General features: G+C 37.1%; 1 protein-coding gene across 2 annotated transcripts in view; it reads left to right on the top strand.

Moving 5' to 3' along the window:
* The window catches only part of TECR (trans-2,3-enoyl-CoA reductase), a 43,784-nt gene that overhangs the window by 13,643 nt on the left and 8,085 nt on the right, over positions 1–22,056 (top strand). Inside the window, exons 2-11 of one of the 2 annotated variants that reach the window (XM_039349194.1) lie at positions 1,688–1,738; positions 10,255–10,306; positions 11,029–11,073; positions 11,489–11,592; positions 11,677–11,792; positions 15,908–16,013; positions 16,180–16,252; positions 18,525–18,568; positions 19,886–19,943; positions 21,481–21,569. In XM_039349194.1, coding sequence (XP_039205128.1) covers positions 1,688–1,738; positions 10,255–10,306; positions 11,029–11,073; positions 11,489–11,592; positions 11,677–11,792; positions 15,908–16,013; positions 16,180–16,252; positions 18,525–18,568; positions 19,886–19,943; positions 21,481–21,569 — 738 coding nt within the window. Of the gene's footprint in view, positions 1–1,425; positions 1,739–10,254; positions 10,307–11,028; positions 11,074–11,488; positions 11,593–11,676; positions 11,793–15,907; positions 16,014–16,179; positions 16,253–18,524; positions 18,569–19,885; positions 19,944–21,480; positions 21,570–22,056 lie in introns of those variants that run through there. The other variant, XM_039349192.1, reaches the window with a different exon arrangement.

The following is a 22,056-nucleotide window of genomic DNA, read 5'->3' on the forward strand; positions in this document are numbered from 1 at the left end:
TTTTATAAAAACATTATGTCATAAAAATCATTATAAAGCATATTATAATATCATACAAAATGTCATAAAATATTTCCTGAAGTCAATTGTTGATGTTTGATTATGATATACAGTGCAATGTGGGCTACTTTCAAGACATATACATTTCTGAATATCTCCCTTTAATAACTTTTCAATTACATTAGAACAGGGGTGTCAAACCCGCAACATCACGTGACATGTCGCGACGTATTGCGACTTCTTTCCCATTGCCGGCAATGGGGTGGGCACAGCTTTGCCATGACGCATCCAGCCCGCGGGCCAGCAGTTTGACACCCCTGCATTAGAAGCTCTGCCATTGTTGAAAGCGTTGAGGAATCTGGTAAGGAAATATCCCTAAAACAATGATATAATTAGTTATTTTTAAACAGCAAACAATCTATAGTTATTGTAAACAAGTTCTAGTCAATGTGTTTTTTCATGTATATTTTCTGCGTTAAGAAATAATTCAAGTTATGTGGATGTTTGATACATCATATTGCAATAGAGAATTGTGAAGAATTTGGCTGTTTTGTTGCAAAAAGATAATCTGTAGTAGATTTCTTTTAAATGTCTTCTATTATTAAGGGTGTTTAAGACAGCCAAGAAACAGATCATTAACATGTAAAGCCACTGTAGACTGATGTCACACAAGCTGACTGCCTTGTTTCTGACCACATCTTAGCAGCCATCTTTTGTATTATATTATATTATATTATATTATATTATATTATATTATATTATATTTATAATATAATATAATATAATATAATATAATATTCATGGCAGCTCCATGTGCCACAGCAAGCATTAAGTAATTTGTCCTAGCATGATACACTTCTCTCCCCATCCCTAAAAATACCTAGGAATTATTGTTGTTTCAATTATTGTGTTACTGTAACAGGAACTCCTGGTCTCCTGGGCAGAGAAAAATTCTAGGCTGTAATATCAATAGAGAGCTGGATAAGATCCTAGAAACTGTTAGTTCTGCCAAGCAGCCCCCCTGTATTAATGTGCAGTTGAAGGGAGAATTTTCTGAGTATCTTTTCCTCCCCAAAAGATGGCTTATGAAATCTGAACATGAATGTGTTGGCATGGTCTCTTTGAATGAAAGATTAACTTTGAAACGAGATGGGTGGCAAATAAATTTCATAATAAATAAAATAAAAATAAAAGGCTTTAACATTTCCTGATCTGACTTAACTCTCCAAGAGGCTGCTTGCAAGAAGTTTTTTTGCTGGGCTCAGTTTTATATTTAGCTGAGAAGGGTAGTGGTTTAGCTACCATGCTATCGACTTACGCCTTGGAACACAACCTACAGAATAGACTAAAAGGGAAGGCCCCTTATTTGCTGAGCTGAATTGCTTGAAAGGCTGAACCTTGAGTATTAATCTCAGCAGGAGCTTTTTTTTTTTTTTTTTTTTTTGAGACTCAAATTTTCACACAGATCAGAAATGATCCATAATTAAATTTTGATCATAGGGAAGGAAGGTTATTGTGAACAAATTTGTTGAAATAAACATACTCTTAGGGATTTGCTGCTTTGTGAAGAGGCATGGATGGGAAATTGTCGTCTATAGAGGGGTGTCCACCTCTTCAAAGAAATATCAATGATTTAGGGCCACGTCATTCTACTAAGAAATCTAAAAGGGGTGTTCTTTTTTTTGAGGTGGAGATCCTGGATGCCAAGAACCGGGAAAAGCTGTGCTTCCTGGATAAGGTAAGAGTTTTAATCTTGGAAGAGGGATGTGAAGCTGAAGTTGGCTTTTTGTCATTGTGGAGCTTTAGAATTGCTTTAGTCTTAAAAAATATAGTATTGTACTTTCATACTGAAAAAGTGAGATATTTACTAAAAACTGCCATAAATCAAAGCTTGAATGAAATATACATGAAGTCAGAACTTCAGTTAGCAAGCGAGGTCTACATATGCAGGACTCGTAGTTAGCAATGTGAGATATTCATGCAAAGAAATTATAGTCAATTGCAAAATATATCAATATTTGCTATCAAAAAGCAAATACGCATGTTGCAAAATTATAAGAAATACTTTTGTTTTGCAGTTGTGTGATATACCATTTAAGTCCAATTTGCTCTATAATCATGGCCACCTATTTCTGATCTGAATGTGTTATTCATTTTTTAGGCTATGTTTGATATCAAACTTTTGTAGGACAGCTCTAGAATTATGAGAACAATAAGCATATGATGTGACACCAGTAGAGTTTTTATTTTTAAAAAAATGCTGATGTGATACTTCTCTATGTGAACCCTAAGTAAGGAACAAAGGCATGAACCTTAACTCCATGGAAATGGATTTGTATTATAAATGAAAAACAGAAATTTAAAGCATTGAAAACAGTTTGTTATCTTCAATCCCACTTTCATTCTTACATAATAATTGCACTATCACTGACAATGATTAACTTACCAGAAAAAATAATTCTTTTGGATCTGCATGTCTGTCACTGTAACTAGACCCATATTCAGATTTTGGATATATTCGAATCCCCAAAATATGGAAGTTGTTTTGGTTTAGAAGATAATGAAACAAAATGCTATAATTGTTTACACATGTATCTGGTTGGCTTGAGGAAACACAAATGAGTGGACTTCAAATTTTTTGTTTGTTTCGAAAAATACAGTCCACAGAACATTTCCTATTGGCCAATTCTTCAATCTTTAAAGATTCAGGACTGTAAGGACTCTTGTATAAAATAGATATTAGTGCATTTTGGCTCAAGAACTAACTCAAAGATCCAGTCCAAAACTATCTGTAGGATAGGTAAATTTTTCAGACACGGGTCTACTGGGTGGAATTTGTCATTGCAAAGAATGATAAATCCCATCCAAAAGTGCTAGCCAATCTGATTAGAGGGAGGATTTTGAACCCTTAATATGGTGACACCTTAGTTACAAATGGCTCTCTGCATTTGCATTATCAGTCCTTTTTCTGAATAAAGTGGATCAGAGAGACATTCTTTCTGAGATATATATTCTTTGGATGAGATAAACTGGGTAGGAAACATGTTTTATGGGGAAGGAAAGGAAAAACAGACATTTGGAGAAGGAGAGCACCAAAGAGGGAAATTCACTTCTTCTTCTTCTTCTTCTTCTTCTTCTTCTTCTTCTTCTTCTTCTTCTTCTTCTTCTTCTTCTTCTTCTTCTTCTTCTTCTTCTTCTTCTTCTTCTTCTTCTTCTTCTTCTTCTTCTTCTTCTTCGTCTTCTTCTTCTTCTTCTTATTCTTCTTCTTCTTCTTCTTCTTCTTCTTCTTCTTCTTCTTCTTCTTCTTCTTCTTCTTCTTATTCTTCTTCTTCTTCTTCTTCTTCTTCTTCTTCTTCTTCTTCTTCTTCTTCTTCTTCTTCTTCTTCTTCTTCTTCTTCTTCTTCTTCTTCTTCTTCTTCTTCTTTTTTTGTTCCAAAGATTTACTAATCGTGGCAGTTCAGTTTTGTGTCAGCACTGGCTGGTAGTAGCGGCTTTCCCTTTTTCATTTTGATTCCTATGGGTATTGTTAATCCTTTCAGACAAATGAGACTCCTGCATTAACTGTTGAAGAAGCAAAGAGACTAAATATAGAGAGGAAACTAGAGTAACTTCCAAATAGCGATAGTTGTCAGCAAAACATAATCCTAGTTTTTTCCATTTTGTTGTATGCCATGTATGGCATTTGGACCCTAGTCTTATGTCCCAGTAACTGATTTCTTTACTAAAGTGTTACTGTCTTCCATAGCCATACATTGGCCTTACTGTACTATTTTGTAGTATGGCAGCACAAATCAATAAGTTAACCTTTTTTCTGTGTGTGAATGTATGGCTGCTAGGCATAATGACTAAAAATTCTAAAAATATAAACATGCAACTCAGAATTCCAGCACAACATTCCTACACTCATTTTATTATTAGTTTATCACAAGCATTTTTAAGTCATTTTAATCAAGCAAATAAAAGGAACTTAAAAAAAGGGATATAACAAATCAGCCACAGAGAAAAAAGACGAGCATATATTTTCAAAATTCTTTCAACTCAATAATAACTGCAAAACAAGAATAAGCAGCATCCATATAGCTCTCAAGTAAGTATGTCATCAGTTCCTAACTGCCCAGAGCCCCAACTTCCACCTGCTCCACATGGATGAAAAAGTAAGGTAGCCAAGAGTTTAAACTTATTTGTAGTCTTCTTTGAACTCATGATACTGATATAATTATGTACTGGCATTAATTGTTTCCTATTCACCTACATAGCATTCACATACGTGTATCCTGCATGCTTTTGTGCCATACAAAATCTATAAAATGTCTTCTGTGCCATATAACATAGTCACTTCAACCTGCAAATCTGTTATTTCACTTTTATCATTTTTTTTCCTTTTTAAACTTGGAAATAAATCTATAGGCTGCAGGGGTTCTATCTCTCTCATATGTCAGGATTAGGAGAGATAATACCAGATAAAGATGTCCCAATAGAAGTAGTGCTGGCAGCAGTAATTACCAAGCAGTTATACCCAAATGCAGAGGAGTTTTGGAAGAGAATTGAGATATTCCTGGATTATTCAGATATTAGGTCTAATAATGGCTAATACAGATATAATTATTCAAATTTGTCATAATAATATCCAAATATTTAACCTTCTTCTCAGTTTGTATTGTTTCTGAATTATAGATCATTGTCACCCATTTTATAAAATTCTCTCCAAAATTTTTATCTTCTAAAACTTTATACAGAAAAGATTTTGAAGATTAATATACAATTGAAACCAGAGGCTGGGGACTGATGGATAAATACTGTATATGCCGGCGTATTAGGCGACCCGGCGTATAAGATGACCCCCGTCTTTATTGCCGAGCCGCATTCCTAGAACGTCGTCTTATACGCCGGAAACTACCAGTATTTCCGGCATATAAGACGACCCCTGTCTTTGGCGCCGAGTTTAGCGCTTCTGGAAGTCGTCTCATACGCCGGCATATATGGTAGCTGGAAAAGTCATGTAACTATGTTTTATATATATATAAAATTTTAGTGCGATTATATAGAGCAGCATGGTGGCCTAGAAGTGAAGACACTCGCCTCCTACTCAGAAGGTTGAGAGTTCAATCCTAGGTAGTGGGAAAGGTTTCTCTCCTAGAAACACAAAGCTCAAAGAAAAAAAAATCTGCAAACTCCCCGTCGGCGTCAGGAAGGACATCCCGCCAGTATACACTCAGCTCCATCCAGTTGCCCCAACTCTACCCCGAATAGAGTCTACAGAGTCATAAAAAGGAAGTTTTAAAAAGTAAATTATTAATATGTTCAAAAGTGGAAAGGTTTAGTACTGCCCATAATGCAGGAATAGTTGGAAAAGATAATAAAACTTGCAGAAATGGCTAAATTAATTTCTTTCATTAGAGAAAAGACAATATCTACATTTGTTTCTGAGTGGAAACCCCCTATAGAGTTTTTGTATGGAACAGAAAAAAAATGAACTTTTGATCTATGGTTTTGATGCTTAGAAAACATTGGATAATAGAAAAGGAAAGCTTTATTTGTAAACATAGAGGCAATTTTGTAATCATCAGGTAGTCCTCAACTTACACACAAAATTAAGCCCAAAATTTCTGTTGCAAGTGACATAATTGTTAAGCAGGTTTTGTTATGTTTTGTGACCTTTATTGCAATTGATAAGTTAATAACTTGATTTTTTAAGTGAATCTGGCTTCCCCATTGACTTTGCTTGTCAGAAAGTTTTCAAAAGGGGATCACCTGGCCCCGGACACTGCAACCATCATAAATACATGCCAGTTGCCAAGCGTCCAAAGTTTGATCACATGCCCATGGGGATGCTACAGTGGTCGTAAGTGTGAAAAGTGATCATAAGTCATTTTTTTCAGTGCTATTGTAACTTTCAAAGATCATTAAACAAATGTTTGTAAGTTGAAGATTACCTGTACTTGGATTTGCTACAAAGAAGATTAAAAGTCTCTTCTTTCTAATTATTTTTATCTTTTTTTGCACTTTTTCTTTTTCCTTTTTTCTCTTTACTTTATATTAGTTTTTGATAGTTTTTTCAGACTTTTGGGAAGAGTGCCTAGATTTGCAAAGATTTTCCCAGCCTCTATTAACCATGGACATATTCATTTTTTGATTTGTTTTAATGCTTAGTTTTTGATCCTTATGTTGTACTGGCTTGGATGGACGGACGGATGGATCGATGGACAGAGAGAGAAAGGGATGGATAGATAGATAGATAGATAGATAGATAGATAGATAGATAGATAGATAGATAGATAGATAGATAGATATCCAGAGATTCTGGCACACAGAAACAAATGAAAATTTACAACATTTGTAGTTTATTTTTTCTGAATGTAAACACTACTGATACTGATATCTTCACATTCACATGCATATCTTTCCTGGTGGGGCTGGATTTGAGTTCTTCAAGAATCTGATTCAACATTATGGAAACACAAGCAATAGAACATAGTCAAACTAGAGTCTTGGATTTCAAGAGAGCTAATTTCAATAAACTTAGAGAGGGCTTGGGAAGGATTCCATGGATGAGAATCCTCCAGGGGAAAACAACTCAAGAAGTTTGGGAAATTTTGAAAAGCAAGATAATAGAAGCCCAGTCTAGCTCAATACCAACAAAGAGGAAAAATAACAGCTCTCAAAATAAACCAGCATGGCTGAATAAAGAACTCTCTGATAAATTGAAAGATAAAAAGGACAAGTATAGAATGTGGAAAGAGGGGCACATAACTAAATGAGAATATCAACAAATAGCCCGAGCCTGCAAAGATGAAGTGAGGAAAGCTAAGGCTCATAATGAACTAAGGCTTGCAACCAAAGTCAAAAATAACAAAAAAAGCTTCTTTCAACATGTAAAAAACAAGACAAAAGTGAAGGAATGATTGGTCCATTAGTGGGCGAAAGTAGCAAGAAGGTGACAAGCAATAGGGAGAAAGCAGAACTATTTAACTCGTTTTTTGCATCTGTCTTTACACAAAGGGAAAAAAACAGACCAACCTATCAAAAATAGTGCCATAAAAAACAGTATAGAAACACAAGTTAAGATAGGCAAGAAAATGATAAGTGAGCACCTGTCCAGCCTAGACGAGTTCAAATCGCCAGGACCAGATGGATTACACCCTGAGGTTCTCAAGGAACTGGCAGATGTGATCTCAGAACCACTGAACTATATTTTTCAAAGATCTTGGAGCACTGGGGAACTACCAGAGGACTAGAAAAGAGCTGATGTAGTTCCCATCTTCAAAAAAGGAAAAAAAAATGGATCCAGGGAATTACAGACCTGACCTCAATACCTGGGAAGATTCTGGAAAAAATAATCAAACAACGAATCAGCGAACACCTAGAGGCAAACAAAATCACTACTAAAAGCCAACATGGGTTTCTCAAAAACAGATCATGCCAGACAAACCTTATTGCATTCTTTGACCAAGTGACAAAATTAGTGGACCAGAGAAATGCTGTGGATATAATTTACTTGGACTTCAGTAAGGCATTTGATAAAGTAGATCACAACCTACTACTCGGTAAGATAGAAAAATGTGGGTTAGACAGCATTACCACCAGATGGATTCATAGCTGGCTGACCGGCCGTACTCAGCGTGTGGTCCTCAATGGAACTGCATCTACATGGAGGGAAGTGTGTAGTGGGGTGCCCCAGGGCTCTCTTCTAGGCCCAGTGTTCTTCATCAATGATTTGGACGAGGGGATAGATGGGGAACTCATCAAATTTGCGGATGACACCAAGCTGGCAGGAATAGCCAACACTCCAGAAGACAGGTTTAAGATACAGGAGGACCTGGACAGACTTGAACCCTGGGCGCTATCCAACAAAATGAAATTCAATGGTGAAAAAAGTAAGGTTCTACATTTAGGCAAGAAAAACCAAATGAACAGGTATAGTACAGGGGGTACCTTGCTCAATAGTAGTAACTGTGAGAGGGATCTCGGAGTCCTAGTGGACAATCACTTAAATATGAGCCAGCAGTGTGCTGCAGCTACCAAAAAATCCAACACAGTGCTGGGCTGCATTAACAGAGGGATAGAACCAAGATCACATGAAGTATTAATACCACTTTACAATGCCTTGGTAAGGCCACACTTGGAATACTGCATCCAGTTTTGGTCGCCACGATGTAAAAAAGATGTTGAGATTCTAGAAATAGTACAGAGAAGAGCAACAAAGATGATTAGGGGACTGGAGGCTAAAACATATAAGGAATGGTTGCTGGAATTGGGTATCTCTAGTTTAACGAAGAGAAGGAAGAGGGGGGACATGATAGCAGTGTTCCAATATCTCAGGGGCTGCCACAAAAAAAGGGAGTCAAGCTATTTTCCAAAGCACCTGACGGCAGGACAAGAAGCAACGGGTGGAAACTAATCAAGGAGAGAAGCAACCTAGAACTAAGGAGAAACTTCCTGACAGTTAGAACCAGTGCTTTTTTTCTATTAAAAAAAAAAAAAGTTCCGGAACTCACACATGTCATACAACCCGCCTTGCCTACCCTACAAGGTTCCATCCAAAAAAGGTGCCAGAACTCCATTCTGGGCGTTCTATGAGAAAAAAAGCCCTGGTTAGAACAATTAACCAATGGAACAACCTGCCTCCAGAGGTGGTGAATGCTCCAACACTGGAAGTTTTTAAGAAGAGACTGGACAGCCATTTGTCCGAAATGGTGTAGGATTTCCTGCCTGAGCAGGGGGTTGGACTCGATGACCTCCAAGGTCCCTTCCAACTTTATTACTTTATTATTATTATTATTATTATTATTATTATTATTATTATTATTATTATTATTATTATTATTAGGAAGTATTCATTCCATGTTATGGCTTCCAAGAACTACAGTTCCCAGAAACATTTATAACTTCCAGCAAGAATTGATCAGTTCTTTGAAGTTTAGCTAGTCCCAACTTAACACTTCTCTTATATCTTCTTATATTTTTTCATCAAAGAAAAAATCATATACAGTAGGAACCATTTACTGTTTTGAGAACTTTCTGTGTCTTTTTTGAACTCATGATACTGTTATAATTATATACTGGCATTAATGAACTATATATTAGTATATTAATATGCCTGTATGTACTCTGGAGAAAAATAAGAGGCAGGAGTATTGGATATGTTTACTATACCTCTAGTTGACCAAAACATTTATATATATGACAGGCAGGATGAAAATATAATTAACATAGTCTATGTGCAAATTGTTTTTATTACATGAGAAATCTCTTGGTTGCAGTAAAGTTGCTTTGTTGCTTTATAAATTTTATGAGTGTGCCACTACACTGTAAAGAACACTAGCCTTCAAGTTACATTAGGCAGTCAGTATTGGTGTCATCAGTGTTGATTTAAGAAGTTAGTTTCACTATCATATGACTGTTAAATCATTTCATCCAAACCTATTCTGGACTACAGAAATAGCCTTCCAAGATGGAAGAGAACAAGTTTACATTCACTTCTTACTGTAAAATAGATATAATAAATGACTATACAAAATAACAGCAACAAAGGTTACTAAGAAAGGGAGAACAAAACATCTAACCACATTCTTGATGTTGTGTTCGTAACAAAAGTGATTGTGAACAACATAAAGGGATTAATACCTCTGCTAACAAATTCCTATTGACCAAACGCTAGGCATATGCAGTGCTTTGGATTTTCTTTGAAACTTGTGGGAACATGAATGTGCCAGATGTTTGTAACTTATTAAAGGATTTTCCCCCTAGGATTGCATGACTGTAGTTGAGAAACCTCTGTAGCAGCCATGCAACCATAGAAAAAGTTGCAAATGCACAGACAACGGTTGCATACATGCTTTTCAATATTCCAAAGACTCCATCTGGACTGAATCCAAATTATTGCACCACTCTAGTAGATGGGGTGCAAGCCACTAGGCTGATAAGAATATAGAAGTGTATGTGAGACAGAAGCACATTTCTTACTTGTTTTCTCTAGCAGTGTTTCTGGGGTGCTGAGAGAGTATTGTTTCATCACAGCTTTTTAAATTTTCTAATTGACTCATCTGGTGTTATTTTGCTTAACATGCTGATACAAGCTAGTGGTATATTTCCAATTTAGGCATAATTTGAATATGCACTTGCTATGGGTGAGGCATTTTTGTTGTTGTTGCCTGTTTGTCAGGCTAGAAAGTAGTTGAATCAAAGCAGTCTTATTTGATTATACAGAATAGTATCCTTTGGTTTTCTGATTCCTTTTGTGTGTTTCCTTTTCAGGTAGAGCCCAATGCTACCATAGCTGAAATCAAGAATCTCTTTACCAAGTCTCGTATGTATAGAAAAATACCATCTTCGTTGTTTATCATATCTTTGTGATGGGTTTCAGTGTTGTGAGTGCAGCGCACCTTACTTTATTAATAAAATTAGCTATTGAAAACTTTTATTACATCACTTAAATGGCACATCTTTGAAAATATAATTATTTTATTTTTCTTTGATTAGAATCACTGTTCAAAGATCAATAGCTTCAGCAAATGAATTTAACTTTTTTGTCCCTTTACAGAGTTGAGAAAGAAAATTGTCTAGATTAAGAGTATTTTCCCCCTCGTGCTGGTTTATTTCTTGACCAGTTACTTTTACTTATTATGAAAGGTAAAGGAATCTGAAGCTGACAAGAGGATCTAAGATTTGTTTGTGTTTTCATCAATTTTCTAGTGCTCTCCAGATCTGTTGGGCTTCAGCTGCCATATGGCCATGTAGGTTATCTGTATAAACTTGTATAACACCTTTAAAGAAATAGTAACAGTTATGAGTGTAGTCATATACCCAATATGTATAGATTATACTGTAAAACACTATTTGGATATGTTATTCATTGATCTAGAATGAGTAATGTTTCTCTAATTTTTAAATTCTCTTTCTCATGAAAACTCTGGGGCAAAGAATTTTTTTGTCTACCTTCACATCTGTAGATTGCTCTTGAGTGCTGCCAATGGATGGTGCTAATGGTTCTGACTCATTATAAGAAAACTTTTCTTTTTCTTTTCTCAGATCCTCAATGGTATCCAGCCCGGCAGTCCCTGCGACTAGATCCCAGTAAGTCGCTGTGCTAAAATATCTCCTCTAATACTTGACTTCTCTCTTTAGGATAAGGTTTTTGGTAAAAGATATGGAAAAGAACAAAACAAAAGCTAGTATTTACTTGAATGAGATTGTATTAGAGAATAACATTGGTGTGAACATTCTGTGGCTTGGGAATTCACAAAAAGAGCCTCTTTGAAAGAAATATTTACCTACCAATAGTTAATTGCTAATTGTTTGATTCACGAATAAAGTAAGAAGATCATTAAGCATCTTTCATCTTGGGTTACTGTGCAAACGTTTGTCCTTTAGAATGTCAGGCTAACAATTTCTTCTCTGTTGTGTAGCCAAACAAGCAACTATTGTGTTTGATGTTCAAATCAGGATTCTTAGTCCCGCAAAGTTTCAGCATGATTTCTCTTTCTTCTAGAGGGAAAGTGTTTGAAGGATGAAGATATCCTTCAGAATTTGCCAGTTGGTACAACAGCAACATTGTATTTCCGGGACTTAGGTGCACAGATCAGCTGGGTGACTGTGAGTGGTATTTCAGTTCTCCTCAAGAAAACACTTCCTTGTGAATTCCCTTTGCCTTTCTACATCCTGTTTTTGTTCTGTCAGGTATTCCTCACAGAGTATGCTGGGCCCCTCCTCATTTACCTGCTCTTTTATTTCCGGGTTCCCTTCATTTATGGCTCAAGATATGGCTTCAGCTCCAGCAAGTACTCTGTTGTTCAGTGAGTATTTACAGGCCACAACAGCCATTTTACTGCTTACATTTAATTTAAACTGGAATATTTTCCACTAAGTGAATTGAGATCTTCTCCAAGGAAGGGCAGCCCCAAGCTTAATGCATTTTTCTTCCTTGCTAGGACTAGACATTTCCCTTCAAATATCTTTCTCTTGTAAAGGAAAACTTCCCTGTATTCCAACTGGCATTTCTAGAGTTGGAAGAAAAGAATTAGTCTGAATATTGAATTCCTTTTTGCATTTGGGTATTATTGAAATATCACATAAGGACATAAAGTTTTGCTCCATCAGACTAAAGGTACATTCTGTGTAATAAAATAGCCAGCTGGATGCATTTGGAAGCTCACAAATGTAGGTAGGAGTAATTGCCACCTTCTACTTACATATTCCAGTAATCAGTATTGAAAGCTCAGTGCTATGATTCAGGCAGTGGTGGGATTCAGCCAGTTCACACCACTTTGGCAGAACCGATAGCTAATTTTTTATTGCCCAGGCCCAGAATGGACTTCCGGAAGTGGCATCCACACAGAGTACCGGTTGTTCACATTTTTGAATCCCACCACTGGATTCAGGGGGTATAGTAAGTTGCTATCTATATTGATAATCATCGATATTCTGATCTTCCATAAATCTGCCCAGACCTTTTTAAAACCATGCAGATTGGGTGCTTATTGTCAGAACTCCTGATAGCAAATTCTACATATCAGCAATATGTGAAAAACTTCCTTCTATCAATCCTGAATCTCGCTGAACTTAGTTTCAATGACCTCAGCTTCTAAGATTGTGAGAGAGGGGGAAAACCGTACACTTTGGCCATATCTTGGCATGTATGATTTTATATATTGTTATCATTACTTTCATTGCAAGTGACAGCTCTAAGTGCAATAGTCTTTTCTCATAAGAGAACTCATCCGGTGCCCTAATCCAGTGGTCCTCAACTCTATCCTCTACCAGGCTGTGGCCTGATCGGAATTAGGCCGCATGAGTGGCTGGCCAGAGTATGTGCGGGCATGTTCACAGCTCAACTTGCATGAGTGGTGGGCTGGCAGCCATTCGTGTGCGTACACTCCAGCTTGCTGTTCGCGCAAGTTGAGCTGTGTGCGTGCGCCTGGCCCGCCATTTGCACAAGGTCTGCGTGCGTGCATGCCAGCCTGCCACTCACCTGGCCCAGTTCCCTTCTCTCCATCTCCCCCAAAGCTGGTTACCAAGCTGCAAAGGTTGGGGACCGCTGCCCTAATCATTTTGATTGACCTTTTATGCATTATTTCTAATTCTGTAATAGTGTTTTAAGGTGTCTTGACCAGAATTATACACAGTACTGTTGAGGATGGTCTTATCATAAGTTTGTATAAAGGTATTATTATAGTCATAGTTTTATGTTCAGTTCTCTTCCCAATAATTCCAAACACGTTATATTCTCTTTTTTCAGCAGCAATACACAGTTGTCATGTTTATTAACTCGCCACCTCCAAAGCTTCCAAAAGCTTTTCTTTTTTTATTCCCTTTCCACTCAGGTCTCTTTTAGCTAACAGTTAAAAGTTGGATTTTTTTGGGGGGGAGAGGCAACATTACTTTACACTTTTTTATACTGAACTTCTTTTGGTATTCTGAAGTATATTTACAAGATTCTTTATAACATTGGTTATAACATGGCCATTACTAATCATCTCTAATCTCAGTTGTACAGAAGTTGGAAAGCATTCCAATACTCTTCCCCCCCCTCTCTTTTTCTTCTGTCACACAAATTTAGATATATTTTTCTGCCATGTTTAAATGGAATTTCATTTGTTAAAACAGTATTGTCTGAAACAAAAAATACTCTACGCAACAGATTCATTGTTGTCCTAGAAATCCTTCCCAGCACTTACAATTCTTACATTTTAAAATGTCTTTGTAAACTTAATTCCATGTCTTAACATAGTTATTTTGAAACAACATACAGTTCATATTTGTCCTAGGGATACCCAAATATTTTACTTCTCAGTCTTAAAGCCTGTTTTATTCTTCAGTTCTGTTTGATGTTCTATTTTCATGTTTTTGTTAACGTCTTCTATTTGTTCATCTGAACAAATGTCTGAAATGGTATAGGATTTCCTGCCTAAGCAGGGTGTTGGACTAGATGACCTCCAAGGTCCCTTCCAACTTTACTATTATTATTATTATCTTAAATCTTGCACCATTTTTTTAGTTTTCCCATTAATGTTTCAACTCCCTTTAAAGGCTATTTCAAAAGCCAGTCATCTGCAAAAACCATTTACTTTAAAAAAAAAAAATAAAAGTTTTTTTTTTAATTTTATACCTACAACCTTTTCATCTTGTCATTTCTATTCAGTACCAAAATAACCAGAATCAAAATAAGTAAGAGAGGACAGTGGACATCCCTTTCTTGTTCCTTTTTTGTATCTTACAAGACTTTGTTAGATCTCCATTAACATTTACTTATCCCAAGCTGAACGCTCCTTACATCTTGTTGGCGTTCCCATCAGAATCATGTGAAAAGTTTTCTCACCAGCTTTTTGATATTAGGTACCAGAATTTTGATACTGTTCTGATTCTGGTTTTGTACAGACTTGGTTTTGTACAAGTTAAAGGTTTTCTCATTATTTTACAAATCCAAGCTGCTCCTCTTGACATTATTATGTCATCCCTGCATTATAATGACTTAATTCTGTTTGCCTATTTGGCAATCCATGTAAAACAAATAACTTTTCCAAGAGAGTCATTTCAGCAGTCTTCAATGTCAACATCTTGCTCAGCAACCTAAATTTGGTTTTCAGGCCTGCCTGCCTACTTTTCTTCACATTGTTAGTACTAACGTGCATCCCATCTACTGGGTCTAGTCCATCTATCTAGATAGCACGAGATGTCTGCATCTTCACAGTGGGAGGACAAGTCCCCATATGGTTGGCAAGCCTGTTCCACTTCTATTTGTCTAAGGATGAGGGAAATATAATAATAGGATAGCTCAATAATAGAACAGAATAATTAATAATAGTTCTTCACTACTAGAAGCATTCTCCATGAGGCAATATATGTGTTCAGTCACAAAGAGTGGGTTCTTTCTTAAACTTTCTTTCCTTTTCCATGGGTGGAGTTCCTCCTACCCTAAAGGAGTTTTATTTTTCTGTAATTAATGAGGAATCATGGTTGGGATAAGATGCACCATCATCCTTGAAGGCCTCTGCTGCTTACTCTCTCTGTCTATCTTAGCTTCTCCAGCTCAGTTACTTGAAAACTGTCTTTTCCATTGAGTTCCTATTGATCCCATGACATGGCCAAAATAATAAAAACCCTTCATAGCATAAGGCAAGTATTTGAGAGATCACCTGTCTCCAATTATACCCACCCATCCCATCATACCCAGCAGGAGAGAGATGTTAAAAATCCTGTCTATGAGGGAATATCATTTCCCAGGGCCCAAGAAGAGGACCTTTAGAACATTATCCCCCAGAGATTAGATTTGCTCCAACCCAGCTAGCCTTATGTAAAATCTTAAAACAGGCCTGGGCATTTTACGGCCCGCAGGCGTCCAGTGTGAAGCAGTGGTGTCAGGTGGGACACAATAGCAGAGGCAGGATGATGGGAGCAGGGCAGTGGGGACTGGGGCAGCAGCAGGTAGCAGTGCAGCAATAGCAGGAGGTTGGGCGGTGACAGCCCTCCACAAGAGTCCCAGTTTCTCATGTGACCCCTTGGGGAAATTAATTGTGCACCCCTGCCTTAAAGTCATGGTTGAGTCACCATTGGGAAGCTGGATGTGTTCCAAAGTTTATGCAGTGCTTGTGCTTGTTTGTTTGTTGATTGGTTATTTAGGTTTTTACCTGAACTGCTGATTATTTTTTAAAAAATAATTAGGTATTTTTATTGTTATGTATAGTTATGTAGTGCTTTTATGTGCTACTAGCAACTTAGAATGAAAAGTTTGAGATGGGTGGCCATATAAATGTAAATAATAAATAGATTTAACTACCATAACTTTGGAAATGTGGATACACCTTATCCTTTGGCTGATGATAATCAAATGCAGTAGAATAGTATCTATATATTTTTGGGGGTAAGATAATGATTCTATTGTTAGCCATCTCTGTTTTCCTTTCTTTTCTAGCCTGGCTTGCATTTGTCACTCTTTCCATTACGTCAAGCGCCTCCTCGAGACCCTTTTTGTCCACAGATTCTCCCATGGAACAATGCCTTTACGTAACATCTTCAAGGTAATGACATTTTCAAGCAACATAGCTGTAGACTAAAAACTGCCCTCCTTATCTGCTGGGTCTCTTCATGGAGCAATGAAACTGATGCAGTCAGCAAGTCCTTTTTTTGATATACTATTACTAGTCTATTACATCTTTAATGTGATACTTTTAATTCTTTCCTCAGAATTGCACTTACTATTGGGGCTTTGCGGCCTGGATGGCATATTACATCAATCACCCATTGTATACACCACCTGGTAAGCTAAGAAAAGAAGAATATCAGTTGATTAAAGAAGTCCATTTGATTTCTAAGAAATTGAGTGTTAAATGAAATTAATGTTTCTTTCCTTGTAATTAACCAGAAGTGTGTACTTGGATGGGGGAGGGGGGAGTCTCAGAATGGGCTTGCATAAGAAGGGGTTCTGCCTAGCTCAGGAGTCGGCAACCTTAAATACTCAAAGAGCCACTTGGACCCATTTCACACAGAAAATAAAACACTGGGAACCACAAAACTCGCACTGGAGAGGGGACCTGATTGAAGAGTTTAATTAAGAAGAAATGGAGGCTGCTGTGCATGAGTTCTCTCTCTTCCCTCCCTCTCTCTTCCCCCCCTTTTTCTCCCCCCCCCTCTCTCTCTTTCCTCTCTCTCCTCCTTCTCTCCAATCTTCTGCTCACCTGGCAAGCTGGCTTTACGCTGTTCTCCAACAAACTGACACACATTCTTATTGGCTGGCTCTCTCCTGCCCTTAGTCTGCCAGTCCTCTTCCCCCACTCAGTGTGAGTGTGTGTGTGTGTGTGTGAGAGAGAGAGAGAGAGGGGGGGGAGGCTGCTTTCTGTTGCTTTCTGCTTCCTGCGGAGACACAGCAAAGGCAGGAGCCCCACCCAATAAGCTTATCAGCTTGTCGGAGAACAGCATGAGGCCACTCTCTTTTTTACAGAGAGAGAGAGAGAGAGAAGGGACGTGCAAGTGCCCCCCCCCCTCTCTCTGCAAATGGTGGAGGAGGACAGGGAACTGCAGGAGAAGGCTCAAAGAGCCACATGTGGCTCTGGAGCCGACCCGTGGCCTAGCTAATATGCTTCTCACTGAATGAGTGCTTACATAATGATGAACTAGTCATTGAAGCGGTACAGACTTCTAGGCTTTGAGAAATGGAATAAATACATAATTGATAAGCATTCCAGCTTTCTTTTTTAAAATAAAAGTTTCTAGGCCCTTTAATTTAAAATACTAGTTTAAAAACATGTAAGCAATGTCTGGTAAAATTCTTCAGATCAGAAGCAACAGTAAATATTTATTGAGGTAGAGCAAGATTTCCAAGAGATCAAAAAGCAAGTTCTTAGTGCCTCTAATAACTTCTTGATGGAAAAATACATAAGTGTATTCTTTAGCTGAAGGACAGATCTGTATTTTTTTCTTTATCTTTCCACCTGAGGATTACTCAGATCAAGTAATGTCATGTAATCTAATTTCTCTAACCTTACTTTCTTTAAATTGACTTCTATCAGAAGGGTGGCCTCACTCATTCCCTTCCAATTTATGTAGAATTACAGTTGACATATTTTCCCTTAAAGATGCTTTCTTTTTGAGTTACTGCTGGACTTGACTCCTTTTTAAATAGTTCAAGTTTCAGTCTAGGTCTAGGGAGATCTCATTGAAATACTTTCTTGGACATCAAAGTCATTATTTTGGGCCTGTTTGTTATAAGTTAGTTATACAAATCTCACAAGTTATGAAGATGAAAAGTATGGGGAACAGGCAGCATACTGGATATGCCATATAGGACTGTGCAGAGAATACAGGATATAGTTTGATGCAAATTATTAATTAAAATATTAATTAAAATATATATGCTACCCAATCAAGATATTTCATATCAAAAGTTATTTGATATTTGAAGTTTTATACATATTCTTGTTTCATTTTTGTAGTTCACATTATAGCCTATATGTTTAAATGTGCTGCTATTTTTTATATTTTAAATAAAATAATAAGCAATAACCTTTCAACACTGCTAGGTACGATCCCCCCCCCCGTTCTATTGCTAAATTTTCTCACATTAAAGGATTCTAATGTAATGAAAGAGGGGGGGAAAATCCATATATCTATATATCCTATTATGAGCCTTTAGTAAGGAAACTTTGTCAAAGGCTTTATGAAAATACATGTATACAATATCTCTTGCATTAGCCTGGCAACATGCTTGTTGACACCTTCAAAAATGTATAGGTGAATTGTATTCTTTGTATCATTTGCTGGTTTGTTTTACCATATAATTAGTGAATGGTGAAAGGAAAAAGAAGACACTGAAGGAATTAACTAAAGGCCTTTAGTTTATCCTTGTTTTTTTCCCCTTCCTTATGAATATTAATGTGCTATTACACATATAACTGTCTAGTTGCTGTCATGAGATTCTCTTTCATTCAGTTAGAAAATCTTGAGATCTGTCATTGGGGAATGTTTTTTCTTCTAGGAACATTCTAGGCGCTCCAGTTGTAGTTACTCCAATTGTGTTTTTCTTTCTTTTTCAGCATATGGACATGAACAAGTGAAATTGGCGCTTATCATATTCCTGGTAATAATTTATAGATTCTTGAGGAATAGCCCTTTGCCTGAAAAATAGGGGATATGTAGTAGAAAATAGGCAGATGTCTCAGACAGAGCCTAGGCCAATCAAAAGTGGGAAGCTTTCCCATGCAAAGTCAAGTGTTAAAAATCAAGAAATTGTTTATCTAGAAGCAAAAGTTATGACTATCTGTTTGTGGTACACAACCAAGTCTTACGCAGATTGATAATATTGAATTTTTTACAAACCATGGTAGTTCCCTCAAATGAGGGAAAGATCAATTGCCTTTCGTAGCAGTTGAAAGAAATCTGGGAGAATGGAACTAGAACTATGTATAGTAATATATATATATATATATATATATATATATATATATATATATATATATATATATATAATGTATGTATATACATACACACACACACACACACACACACACACACACACACACAAATATACACATACTTCTCTTTCTTGGTGCATGGAAAGACCATGAAGCAGTCTGGTTTGGGAATGGATCGTGCTGCTATTGCCTGGAGATAAAGTTTTTTTTTCCCCTTACACATGTGCTCATGTTTTAAGGCCAATATGTTAGTAGGACTCTGCAGTGGTTCAAATTCAGTTCAAGAAAGGTGCTTTAGACATGCAAAAATGTGAATATAGCACTCTACTGCAAGTTTTGAAGGCAAACATCTTTTTTCTTGGACTCATCTGACTCCTGCATTAGGCAGTTCTGTGATCTCAGGAAAAAAAAAATTGACTGCTTTAAAGAATTGTAGAAAAATGCTATATTCATACCGTGTAATCTTATTTGTTGATTGTATGTATGTATAATGTATGTGATGCATTATAAAGAACGAGAAGACAAGTTCCTGCCCCAAAGAAATTCAAGGGAAACAACAAAAGGAGAAAAAAATAGGCAGGAGAAGGAAAAAAGGCAACAAATGTATTTTTAAAGTTTATTTAGTTATAGCACTGGAAAATACTGGGTCTTGAGTTTCTTGTCTCAGAGCCAGAACTTATTTTTGCACAATTGTAGAACAGCTTTATTAGTACCAGAGCTGTTAAGTTGTTCTGGGGTGATGCTGCAGAGCAAGGGACCAGAAGACATGAGTGATAAAAAAATCCCTTGTTATATTGGCACATGAAAAACTTTGTGTTTTCTTCCAAGCAAATTCTTAATATTTCTACAAATTATTTGAATGGCGGATGGGGTGAGCTCTGGGAGGTTTTTGTGCCATTATCTGGCTTCTGGTGGTGATAGTAAGCATAAAAGATCAATTCTTGCCCCTTCCCTGCTAACACTGGTTTTGTTTCCTCCTGCAGTTCTGTCAGTTTGGAAACTTTTCTATTCACATTGCTCTGCGGAATCTTCGCCCGGCTGGTGAGTACAGAGAAGGGCCAAATGGAAGTGCAGATGTCCATATTAAAAACACCCTCTGCTCTGTGGTGGGAACAGCTGAGCCTTTAAATAACAAGCCAGCCTTAGATGCCCAGAGGTAGTCACCTGACCTCTGAAAGCCAAACAAGGAACTGAAGAGAGTGCTGTCAGGTTTGGGTAGGAAGAGTTTTGCAGGTTTTTTTGGAAGTGGAGTTGAAGCTACCTCAGGCAAAACGAGAAGTTATTTTTGTTACGGGCTAAAATCATGTTAGAATCCTTCTGTATTTATCTCTCTTTTTTTTAATTCTGTGAAGTATAGAGATCCTTCTTTTTGTCACTTTTGATAAAGAGAAGGGAGACTTTTACAAGTCTGATGCTTTTCTGTAACTCTTCTGTGTAATGTTAGATGATGAGGGGTTTTTTTCGCATGCAAATTGGTTCTTTGTCTCAATAAACATTCTTTTTTTTTACAAATTTTATTTATAATACAGTTAAAAATAAACATTGGATTTAATGTGACATCCCAGTATATACATTCTTATCAGATTATTCCACTTTTTACAATCAATTCTTCATCACTACATATACATCTAAGTTTTATATACAATACTTGTTCTAAAATAACATATATTTCTATCTTAACATTCATCTTTAATCCCGACTGTCCTCTTCAAATTCCTCCAGTGGTAAAATTTATCCCAGGTTTCATAATAAACTGATCCACATTTTTCTTTTAATATCATTGTGAGCCTGTCCATTTCCGCACATGCTAATATTTTATGTATTAACTCTTCCTCTGTGGGAATTTCCTTGCTCTCCCATTTTTGCGCTAAAGCAGTGGTTCTCAACCTTTTTAATGCCGCGACCCCCAACCGGTCGTAAGTCGAGGACTACTCAACCGGTCGTAAGTCGAGGACTACTCAACTGGTGCAGCACCGTTTGCAGAATGGGACTTTTGGCGGGCTCAGCAGGGCAAAGAAAGCCTGGACAATTCCTATTGACTTTTGAAAGCCTAGAATTAGACTCTATTCAAGAGAGTCTATTCTATTGGCTTTCAAAAGCCAATAGAATAAAAGGGAGTAGTACAGCTAAGGAAAAGGGGAAAGAAATGGTGGACTGTGTTGTTTGGCGACTCCCGTGAAATGGTCGTTCGACCCCAAATGGGGTCCCGACCCACAGGTTGAGAACCACTGCGCTAAAGCAAGCGTAGCTGCAGTCAGGATGTGTAGCAGCAGATAGATTGTTCCCTTCTCGCATTTTTCTGTCGTTATTCCCAACAAGAAGAGTTTAGGTTTTAACTCTAAGTCCAGTGTTAATATATCCCTCAACCAGTTTCGTGTCCTGTTCCAATACTCACGAGTCTTTGGGCATTCCCACCACATATGGTAGTATGAACCTATTGCTGTTTTACATTTCCAGCATAGGGGTGAGATGTTTGAACCCATTTTGGCTAGCCTTATGGGTGGGAAATGCCATCTATAAAACATCTTGTAAAGATTTTCCTTATAGTCTCAATAAACATTCTTATGATTTCCTCCAGGTTCAAAGACCAGGAAGATCCCACTCCCTACGAAGAACCCATTTACATGGCTTTTCCTGCTGGTCTCTTGCCCCAATTATACCTATGAGGTATGGCTGTGTTTTAGCTTTGGAACAAATTATGGACATTTAAATCTGTATTTTGTTAATGAATTCTGCTTAACAGGAAACATACAGGTATAGTGACAGTATCTAGGCCAGGGGTAGGCAACCTTGACTCTTTTATGACTCGTGGATTTCAACTCCCAGAATTCCTGAGCCAGCCATGTTGGCTCAAGAATTCTGGGAGTTGAAGTCCACGAGTCATAAAAGAACCAAGGTTGCCTACCCCTGATCTAGGCAAATAGTCTGAAAATTGTGACTTTTACCTGTCTTTTAATTGAATGATTAATTCTTGTTGCTCAAAAGCTTCCTCCACCCTTGACTTAAATTAAAATTTCCTGACAGATGGAAATCTAGTTTCATCTTGAATCATCCAGCAAAGTGAACCTTACTTATTCTCTCAGTAATTAGTTTCACTGCTGACTTATTCTTTCAGATAAGCACTTTTTTCAACTAGAATATTCATTCATTCTTG

The sequence above is a fragment of the Crotalus tigris genome, unplaced genomic scaffold, assembly GCF_016545835.1.
Source record: "Crotalus tigris isolate CLP2741 ecotype Arizona unplaced genomic scaffold, ASM1654583v1 scf7180000018229.695902, whole genome shotgun sequence".
NCBI classification, from domain to species: Eukaryota; Metazoa; Chordata; class Lepidosauria; order Squamata; family Viperidae; genus Crotalus; species Crotalus tigris.